An 11,615-nucleotide genomic window follows, 5' to 3' on the forward strand; every position below is an offset into this window, starting at 1 on the left:
TGGAAACAGGGTGGGGGTTTTAAAACATTTTCTTTTTTGAATGCAATATGGCTACTGCCATGAGAAATCTATGTTTGCAGTGGATTTAAGCCTGATGTAAAAGTTCAAAATCAGGTCACTGATCCTATATTCTTATCACTCGGTCTGTCTCTCTGTCTCTACAGTCCCTCCTTCTCCCCCAGTATGCACCATGACAGGGAACCCAGTGGTGAAGGGCAATGTGACTTTGAGCTGTAAGTCCAGTCATGGAAAACCCATCCCTCAGTACAAATGGACCAAAGCCGCACCCTTGTCTGAGGTCTTCTTCTCCCCAATGCAGAGTAAGTATTTTCACGACAATGCTATTCTTGTACTTAAACTGTCAGTTCATACAAATTACAGAAAAAACATACACTTACTTAGAATCTTTAAACATAGATATGGTTTTATTTGCCAAGATTTTGATTTTATTTCACCTTGGGTTTCATAAATCAGGCTACATACAGGTTCACTTGGTGGAGGTTTTTTTGGGGTTGTGTGCAGCCTTAGATGAAGACTGCAGGCACTACTAAAAACTGAAAAAAGTACCTTCACCTCCTCTTTTGATTTTCAGATTTTAATCTATATTTTTGTTTGATATTCTCCTAAAATATGTTAGAATTAAACATGACTCCGTCATCCAATATCAGGTGTCTATTTCAAATTCATATAAATGTATCCAGATTTCTCCAGAACTGCAATTTTCTATTTATTTATTCCTTTATTTTGAGTTGAAAATGTTCATTGTGTCACGCAACTAAGCCAAATTTTACACTGGCTCATCATGTCACATTCAGGCATCCATCCCATTTTTACCATTTAAAGGACGCTTCAACCACATCCCCTCAACTCTCCCTTTCCAAGCCTGTAGAGAGAACCTTCAGTGGCCTTCAGGTAACATAAAAACGCAAAAGACCCTCTGTAGAGCCAGTGTTTGGTTTGTCTGCTCTGGGCTACGGTAGAAACATGGCGGTGCCACATGGCGGGCTCTGTGGAAGGGGACCAGCTCCCTCTGTAGATATGAAGGGCTCATTCTAAGATAATGAAAACATAACCATTCTTTCATTGTGAAAAGATTATTTTCCTTTGCTGCTAATATATCCCCTAAGTTCTTCACTCTGGACCTTTTTGCTACATTCAGACTGCAGGCCTTAATTCCGATTTTTTTGTTTGACAATTCACATTATTTCCTAATGTGGCCCATATCATATCAAGTGTTCACAACTTTCATTACGGTTTCTGGCGCTGTACAACGCAACTGCCCAACTCACTAACGTTACAACGTCTCTCTCTCTCTTTCTCCCTCCCCACTGTGCCCACACGGACATGCACATAACTCAGAAGAGAGTTTGCAGTCCGGTGGATTTCAGTTGGAAGAAAGAGAATTTGTGAGCAGATGAGAGAGCCACATATTTAATTATGGCCTTTGTGGAGCTTTTTCGTTCCCCGCGGCTCCGTCTACAGCAGAGCTGTGACAACAGCTGCTCTAGAGTGACGTCAAAGTCGCGTCAATTCCAACCTGAATGTCCAGACTCAGGTCACATTTAAAAAGATCCAATCTGTATCGGATTTGGACCACATATGGAAGTGGCCCAAATCTAAACTGGCTCAGATTCCATGTGACTTGGCCTGTTCACATTGTTGGTTGGTTGGGTATCGTTTAAAATTTCACGATACCAGTACCAAAACCAGTACTCTTAAAGTGATACCGATACCAATTGAGTACTTCATTCGATACCTTGCATAAAATGCCACCTGTTGAAGCCATTCTAGTTGATTGGTAGCCTATTATTATTATTTTTATTATTTTTATGGAGCCGCAAGGTGATCTGTTTTATTTTATTCTTGTTTCAAATAACTGTTACATAAAAGTATTGGTAAATTGTACCAGATCCTCCTCATCCTAATTAGTTCATCCTCGTGGGTAGTATTATACGAGGAAAGACTACAGCTTGGGATTTTTTAATATTTACATTTCCATTCATACACTTCATTTACATACAGTACAAGAATCGTTGGGCAGATAAGAGTTTGCAGCAGTGAGGTAATACTTTACTCTATTTTTGTCACTTGATGTGCTATATCTTTGCATTTTACTGAGCAATCCACTAGAATCTGAAGGCCGGCTGAGCGAGTTCAAACAACTGGGTGTGTGTCCCACCCACTGAAACCAACCTTTTGTCTTGGTAAACCGGAGGGCGATCAAAAGCATATAACAGAGTACTTGTACTCCTGTTGCACTCTTAAACACAGAACCAGCGGGTCTACCTGTGCAAGTCCATTGAGTTAGGCCACCTACAAGAGTAGCTTTTTCTAAGCACACCTACTCACCTAAAGCTTCCAGCTACAACTACACTCAGTCCATGTGCTACCATACTATTCCTATTGTCTCCGGTGCACGCAGGAGGTATCATGCCATCAGGCACTCCTCAAGCCTTTAAAACAGGCACCACCCACATCTGTTTACTTCTCTGTTGGGTCATGGAACTGCCAGTCTGCAGTCAACAAAGCAGACTTTATCACTGCTTATGCTAACACATTATCTCTTGGGCTACTGGCGCTCACTGAAACCTGGATCAAACCAGAAAACTATGCTACTCCCCGCTGCGCTGTCCAGCAATTACTCTTTATTACTCACCCACACCCCCCCACTGTCAGGGAGGACTGGGCTCTTAATTTCTAACAAATGGAAATTCACACAGCTACTACCCCCGAATCAATATGACTCTTTTGAATACCATGCTGTCTTTGTGTCTGCTCTGGTAAAGGTCTCTGTGATTGTCATATACCGTTCACCAGGACAAATGGGTAACTTCTCGCTCCAACTCCTCCAAACTCAAGTTGAGAACTATCGGCCAGTGTCTCTTCTACCATTTTTATCCAAAACTATCGAACGGGCAGTATTCAAACAAGTCTCAGAATTCCTCTCATGGAATGACCTCATCGATCCATATCACTCTAGTTTTAAGAGTGCCCACTCTACTGAAACGGCTCTTTTGTCTGTAACAGAAGCCCTAAGGTCAGCTAAAGCTGCAGCCCAATCCTCGGGTTCTTATCCTGCTTGACCTATAGCTGCCTTTAACACAGTCAACCACAGGATCCTGCTATCCGCTCTCTCAGCAATGGGTATCTCAAGTAAAGCACTCCTGTGGTTCGAATCCTACCTCTCGGGTTCCTACAATGTTTTGTGGCAAGGACAATTATCCTCCTCCCACTGCCTCTCCACAGGGGTGCCAAAAGGCTCAGTGCTAGGGCCCCTTCTCTTCTCAATTTACACCGTCTCACTGGGGCTGATCATTCGCTCTCACAGCTTCTCTTACCACTGCTACGCAGACGATGCGCAACTCTACCTATCCTTCCCGCCAGACGACCCCACTGTCTTGGCGCGGATCACGGACTGTCTCTCGGACATGGATGAAGGTTTGCCACCTTCAACTAAACCTCTCTAAGACTGAACTCTTGATCATTCCAGCCAAGCAATCTATCCACCATAACATCAAACTACAAATTGACTCCTCTACCATCACTCCAACCAGGGTGGTGAGAAACTGTTTCTCACCACTCTGAGTAAATGTATATTTACTCATTTGGCAGATGCTTTTATCCAAAGCAACTTACATTTGAGGAACAACATACAACATCAACAAAGCATCAAATACAGCACGAGATCTACAACTGACAATACATACTAGTAAGAGCTAATAGCACATGTCACATCAATGGGGTAAATACCTAGGGAAAGAAGTAAGATTTAACAAAAAAGTGCTATCAATACAAGATAATTGTAAGGGGATAGAAGAAGAGCACAGAAAATGCATGTTAGAGGTTAGGTGTTAGAGGTGTTATAAGAGGAAGTGTTCTCCGAAGAGATGAGTTTTCAAGAACTCCTTGAAGTTAGAGAGGGACGCCCCTGCTCTGATGGCGTGTGGTAGCTCTTTCCACCATCGTGGTGTCACAGATGAGAACAGCTGGGACTGGGATCGCTTTGTGTGAAGGGATGGCAGAGCCCTGCGGCGTTCGTTGGAGAAGCGTAGTGGCAGAGAAGGAACGTAAACTTGTATTATGGAGTTTAGGTAGATGGGTGCAGATGCGCTGCTGTGTACTGAACCTTTTGTAGGGGTTTCACCGCACAAGCTGAAAGACCTGCTAGGAGGACATTGCAATAGACAATATATGAAAGAAAGAGGAGGAGTGAAATAGTTTAGTGACCAAATAAGTTGTGGGAAATAAATTTAAGGTAATTTTTTGATACGTGTGTTGAAAGTAAAGAACTGAAAATTATTTTAACTTTTGATCAATAAACTGAATAAACTGTCACATATGAGCAACAAAATTTGATTTGGGTCACTTTAGCCTACAGTCTGAACATAGCCTTTGATTTGGTAGTCGGAGAAAAAAAAGAGGTGAATAACATTCGCCTTTAGTGAAGTTGTAGTCAACCAGCCTTGTTTCTCCATTAACGTAGATATGTACAAAAAAGAAACAAAAAATGGCAGAGGAATTCTCTGTAAGCCTGTTCATGTGCAGGTCTAAATGTCATGCACCTTCCTGCTGCCCTTAAATGCAGATATAGCTGAGTCCTTGTTGTCAAGTCACACGCGATAAGCCTGTGGCCATTACTGATCCCATATGTTTCAGATGCACCTCAGAGGAAGATCATGTCATAACATGCAGTGTTTAATCCTCTTTACAGATTGAGACAATTCAAATCACACCATACTCCTCTCACAGCACTGCCCATGCAAGAGAGATGTAATACAGTATATTTCGATAGGCTATGCTTCTGTTTTTGCATTATTTTGTTTGTTTCCAGATGATGCTGCAGAGAAAAGACCATCTGTTTCTGAACAATAGGCTGATTGAGTATTGACTTAACTGCTTTGATCTTTAACCCTCATCTCTTTATAGCAGAAAGTCCCCAGACTCATAAAATAAATAGAAAACTACTCCCTCTGATTGTTCATTGACCCAGGTTTTTGTTGCGCAATATGCAACATTCACGCCTATATCACATGTCTGTACCCTCTTACATGCCTTCGACACTCGAGTTCAACTCATCTTTTTATTTGATGTATACTCTCTCTCTCCATGACACTTGAACTTTACTCTGTCACTGTTTATCTCTTTCAGCAATCGCTCTCTCTCCCTTTTTTTCTCTCTCTGCTGATCCTCTCTCTGCACTCCTCATTTCCTGTTAACCTTGGTGCCTAATCTAACAAGCCCCATGTCATTACTTGATCAACCCCTCTAAGAGGCATAAGTTGGATTTGGGACTGAGAGTGCAGCGCATCTCACTCTTCCACCCCCTCCCCGTCAGTCTCTATCACTCCACTCCTCATTCATGCTCACCGTCTCTCTGCCATCTTTCCTTCTCCAAAAAAAACAAAAACAAAACAGAATGGAGATCTTGCCCTCAGCCTATGCTTGTCCTGGGGTTCATGGGTAAGGGTTTTCATACATTCTCATACATATTCTATTACAGCCATAAGCAGTAGAGAAGCTTTAAAGGAAAAAAATCAACCCAATATGTAAGAAAGCTATAGGATTATGTTTCAGAAATGATTACCATCCAAATAAAAAATGCTTAGCAAGTGTCAAACCAGGTGATAATCCCACTCAACCTGAAACATTCACATGGCCTTGTACATTGTTGATTAAATTATCAGAAAATGTGGATAAACTCTCCAGGAAAAGCAGGTCGTAGTATATCGTCACTGTAATCATATGTAATAATGAACAGCAATAATAAGGGTTGAATTTGTTCTTTAAATCTCTGTAGTATGTGTGTTGTGTTAGATCTAGTTATCCTATTGCATCCACTCATCTTTTCATTGTGGGCTATATTTAGTAGTAGCCTATTCTGTCCTCTTCAAACCTGGTTAGTGTGCACTAAATATTTTTGACAGTCTTTTTGGACCAAAGGTCATAATCACTATTTAGAGTTCATAGTAGGTCTTAAATTATTTGTTGATCACTCAATCCATAGAAACTCATAATTCAAAGGGATAGTGTGAAATTTTTAAAAACTGGCAAGGAAGAGGCGAGGAGGAGGCAGTTAGGTTAGCCTCTGGTTGGCAGGCAGAAACTGCTGGCCTGGTTCTGTCATAACAAAATTCACCGACCAGCGCCTCTAACGTTCTAGCTCACTAAATCACCTTGCTAAACCTAATCTTCTTTGTCAAATTCGTACAAAACCACAACATGATGTTTTTGTAAGGATCAAATATACGAGACATGTTGATTTGTCAGCTTTAGAGGTGCTGCTGGGAAGATTTTTGTAATCGCTGTACAGAGCCAAGCTAGCTATTTCCACCTGTTTCTAGTCCTTCCAAGCTACGCTAACTGGCTGCTAACTGTATCTTAATTTACCGTACATAAGAGTTATCGATTTTCTCATCTAACTAACTCATGGCAAGAGAGTGAATAAGCCTATTTTTCAATAACAAATGCTAAAACATTATTTTTTTCCAGCCTCTATAATTTGAGGATTTGCTGAATTTCTCAGTTCTGTATCATTTTAACTATATCTTTGTGCTTTGGACCATTTGTCTGAACAAATTTAAAAAGCATCTTTATTAGTGTAATCATTAGTTCCAGCACAGCAACAGTTAGAAACAGTTTACAATATATATCAGTGGCACTTAAATGGAAGCAATGACTGAATACAGTACATAAATAGAATAGTGAATGAATAGACAGATGTGTGTCCTGTACAGTCCTGTTTTAGTTTCTTAAGTGCACATTGTGTCCACTAGAATGCAGATTTTAGGAGAAATTTATTTTTTTTAATCTGTCTTTACCCATTAGACCTGCAAGATGAAATTAATTTTAAAGAGTAAATAGCGGTGTGGATTTGCATTAGTTTCCTGATTCTTGTTTTAAAATGTGTCTTCTTGACACATAGAGAATGTGTACATGTGTTTTTACATTAATTATGAAAACTAATCCACTCATGCTTGGCCCATGTCACATGAGGAGGCAAACTATGAGCTTCATATAGAAATGCTGCTGATTAATGCTTATATGTCAAGGCTTTGACAAATGCTGCTTATTGATCTTGCAGTGATGGTAGGGTAATATGAGTAACGCTGTCTTGACATGAGGCAGCACATATTGAAACCCCAGCTCTGCTGCTGCTGCTGCTGCTGCTGGGATCTGATCACTGTGCGGGCTTGAAATCACACCAAACTAAGAGTCAGCTGATGTTCTACTAATCTGTCACAATTGGGTTGGGTTCTTCACAGCTGGTTTTCAAGCCCAGGGATTAAATGATCAGAGAGGGACAGGTGCTTATCACACTAATGCCACTGTTTTATTTGGCACCCACTTTTGTTTTGATTTCTGAGGCATGATTTTAATAGTCTGGTTAAAAGGTTAACAATAAAGCTATGATTTGTTAACGAATGTCAGCTATCTTACTTTGAATTTTAATTATTTTAGTGTAGGTGATATGCATATTTAATTGAAAAATTTGTAGACCAACACAGTCAGGTAGTGCTTGATTACAGTTAACAATTTGACTTTTTCATCCATTTACACTTTTAGTTCACCACAATCTAATGTTAGTGACAAATTTACTGTAGTTCTACTGTGGCAGGGGTTTGTGTGCACCTACCTACATTAATCACCCTCCTGGTGGTGCAGAAGCATATGGTGCAGACAAAACTCACCCAGCTGTTTGGATAAAATGATTATTAAGGATTTTCTAGTCTCATGCATTAATATGCTGCTTGCTGGCATAATGTGAACCTTGACTTTTCATCTGTGACGATTTGGATGAGTCCCTGGGTTGTATTACTTTTCTCTTTGTGGGAATTGACTCGGTGCAGAGTGCTGCAGGCAAGCACATATGCTTATAAGACCTCCAAACAACACTTTGGGAGGGTGATTCTACAAAAGAGACGCACACCCACTCTCTTTTCCTTACGATCCCCACGAAAGCAAAAAACACATTTGATGAAGAAACGTGACGTCTAAGATTGGATTTCGGAGGATTTGTTGTGATAAGTCCTTCATAAAGCTTGTTTATTTTTTTATAGCCTATGTTTACAACAACACAGCATTTTAAAGCCAGATGTGTAGAGAGGAACAGATTGTGATGAATGGAAATACACAGTTGTGAAAGCACTGAGATGGATGCACACACATTTACTGCTATGTCATGACCTTGGTGTGGGAAAATATTTAGACAAAAATTGCTGACAGACATCGTTATGTAGAAAGACTGCAGAGCTGTCTGCTGGGGGATTGCATGAATGCCAAACTATAATACTGTAGATATTTTATAAGGGCCAATACGGGATTAGATTCTACATTAAGGGTGGGAATCTGTAACTAATGATTCAACACTACCATGATATGTTACACACAATAAAGGTATAGTGATATAATAATGTCTTGTGTACTACAGAATCAATTATCTATAAATGAAGAGAAAATACACCCCTATAATTACAAAATCATTTGTCAATAAGGAATCAGTGTATTTGTTTACTGCATTATGTAATGCATTCTGTCACAAAACTTTAGTCCATAGTTGAAGCTTTTTTAAAAAACACACTATCATGCAGAAATATACAAATAAAAATGTCAAACTGTCTCAGAAAGCAGAAATATCTAAGGAAACACTTATAATAGTAGGAATGTCTATCAATTTCTGATGCCAAATGATGGTATGGTTTCCTTTATACGTGATCTATGAGAGAAATTTCTATACAGCTCATTTTTGCATTACATTGTATTATGACGTTCTTTGACAGTAAGTGCTCTTACTTAATGTCAACGTGTATAGTAGTCTTGGATAGTTGTACAATGCCCAAATCACATAAATATATGGTTGTGGCGTGTGTGCAACTGTGTGATTGTTTTGCAGATGAGAGACACGGAACCCTCCGGCTGAGCAACCTCACTAAAAGCATGTCAGGGAAGTACATCTGCCGAGCCAGCAACACTGCCGGATCAGACACCTGCTCCATTAACCTGGAGGTTATCACTTGTGCGTACACATTAAAACCTTTTTGTTCCACTGCACGCCAGCGTTTCAACACTGTGTTTTTAAATAACAGCTGTGATGCTCATTGAGTGTAAATACTGATCTGACATCTGTTTTCCAGCTTCCAATGCAGGCATGATTGCAGCAGCTACACTGGGGTTGATAGTGGGACTGGTGGCCATGGTGCTTTTCCTCATATTCATACTGAGGAGGAGAGGGGACACTGAGGAGGAGATAGCCAACGAGATCAAGTGAGAGTTTCACATATCATATTCATATCGCATAGTTGCACAATATTGAATAATGAATTCTAAAGTAGTGTATTGCGCACTTTTAATTTAAATATACTGCTATATACACACAAAAGTGCAATAACTTGTGGTTTGCAAACACTTTAAACAAATAAGGTGCTTTTTACCAGCAGTTTTTCCTTTACACAGTAACAGTGAAATATTTCTTGTAAATCTCATATTAAACATTAATGTAATCAAATCAAATATAAAACCAAAGCTATATATATATATATATATATATGAATATATGGAGTGAACCTAGAATATTTTGAATGGAAGTCTGAATATGTGGATTAAGATCTGATGTCATTACCACGTTGGTGCCAATCTGTGTTTTCGGTGTGAAGAGTGACAATGTGAGTGAATCAGCAAAAAGAGTGTCCAGTGTCAGCAATTTTGAGCAGTTAAGAGATTATAAACACACTGGCAAATGCATGTACAAGCCAAATTACTGTAAACCATATCCAGTACCGTTCTCCCGATCGTTCTCTTTCATCGTGGAAGACCAAATGCAGAAAAGGTCCCAGGCCAAGCAGTTTCTGTTTATCAGGTAAACAGAAATACGCCTTTAACCTCACAGGTGCTCCCCACAAAAGCCCTTATCTACAGTCTTTGTCTGTGCACCCAAAAGGGCTCTTACACAGGCAGTAACAATAGAATTGAATGCATTTCAATTGTTTTTCAAAGAGTAAGATCTTGTGTTTAACCATTAACCAGCTGTTATCGCGCTCTCTACAAAGCCATTAAACTCCATTGACAAAAACAGTCATTTTAATGTTACCACTGCCAGGTTATTGCGTGATTTAAGCTTTTAAAGCTTTTTGTGCGACTTTGGTGTTCAAAAGATTAGTTCGGATCTGAACTAACTTAAGCTGTTGTGGGGGGCACTTGTGAGGTTGAAGGCTTGTTTCTGTTTGCCTGATAAATGGGAACAGCATGGCCTGGGAGGTTTCCTGCATTCGGTCTTCCACGATTAAAGATAATAAGGATAAATTACTTCATCAAAAGAACGGTACTGGATATGGTTCCCAGTATTTTGGCTCATACATGTATTTGCTGGTGTGTTTGTAATCTCTTCATTGCTCCAAATAGCTGACACTAGATTTTTTGCTGATTTGCTCATAGTGTCACATTTGTTACATCCATACAGATTAATCGCATCGAAAACACAAGATGGCGCCAGTGCCTTAATATCAGATTTCATTCAATATATTCAGACGGACAAACTTCATATATATACATATTCTTTCCTAAACGGCATGCCATAATATATATATATTGATAGATATAGATAGAAATATAGATAGATGGATATGATTAAAACCAGCAATAATATAATGAGATAAAATCAAACAAGGTCATAATAATACTTATGAATGACATCAGCCGGCACTAGAAAAGACTTAGAAAGTAATAATTTCACCTAATTCCTTTTTTGACAATGTTAATTTTTTTCTCTCTGCTTCCTTCTGCCATAGGGAGGATGCTCAGGCACCAAAGCGAGTGTCATGGGCAAAGAGCAACACCGGTTCAGACATCGTATCCAAGAACGGCACACTGTCCTCCATAGCCACCAGTCCTCGCCCCAGAGAACCCCACCAGCCGAACTTCCGCTACCCATACTCCCCCATGTCAGCTTCAGACACGGGCTCGGTGATCAACGCCTACCAGCTGCGACCTGGAGAAGCCAACACGCTACAGGGACTTCCTGGTTACAACATCGGAGGCACCCCATCGCGTAAACACAAACGACCTCCCAGTACAAACGGGGGCCCTCCGCAGCTTCTAAGGAGCCCTGCAGTTACCGTCCCCAACAGGACTGAGGGGGCTCAGCCTCAGGTGCCACCTCCGCTCACTGTGTCCCCACAAATGAGCTCCTCCACTCTGACACGCATGGGAGCCATTGCTGTCATGGTGCCTGCACAAAGCCAAGCTGGTTCACTGGTGTAGCCAGCAGAAACCTTTGATGGGAAAATTAAAAAGGACAGCGGTTATGGATGGAGAGAAAGTATGCCTTGAAACAGAAAAGCACTTTCTCCATAAAGACCTGAGAGGTTGTGAGAGAAGAAAATGTCTCTGTTTCTTTGTGCTTGATTTGCACAAGCTCTCCCTTCAGTTTGTTCATTTTAGTTTCTTTTTGTATGCCGACTTCTGGTTCAATAAAGAGAAATATATTTTTATTCACACTCTCTTATAATGTCATCCTCAAAATGATCCAACAGTGTTAAGATTTTTAGGCAGTATAGGCCTACATTATTCCATTATTCCAGAGAGTTGTGTTAATTTAATGCAGTGTGTCTGGAGACTGTAAA

General features: G+C 40.2%; 1 protein-coding gene across 1 annotated transcript in view; it reads left to right on the forward strand.

Moving 5' to 3' along the window:
- esamb (endothelial cell adhesion molecule b) overlaps positions 1–11,484 on the forward strand; it is a 72,078-nt gene extending 60,594 nt beyond the window's left edge. The window contains exons 4-7 of the mRNA XM_046072742.1: positions 165–320; positions 8,891–9,013; positions 9,132–9,261; positions 10,782–11,484. Of these exons, the coding sequence (XP_045928698.1) occupies positions 165–320; positions 8,891–9,013; positions 9,132–9,261; positions 10,782–11,253 (881 nt within the window). The 3' untranslated portion in view covers positions 11,254–11,484. The remainder of the gene's footprint in view (positions 1–164; positions 321–8,890; positions 9,014–9,131; positions 9,262–10,781) is intronic.
- The last annotated feature ends 131 nt before the right edge of the window (positions 11,485–11,615 follow it).

Source organism: Micropterus dolomieu, linkage group LG17 (genome assembly GCF_021292245.1).
Source record: "Micropterus dolomieu isolate WLL.071019.BEF.003 ecotype Adirondacks linkage group LG17, ASM2129224v1, whole genome shotgun sequence".
In the NCBI taxonomy this organism is placed as follows: domain Eukaryota; kingdom Metazoa; phylum Chordata; class Actinopteri; order Centrarchiformes; family Centrarchidae; genus Micropterus; species Micropterus dolomieu.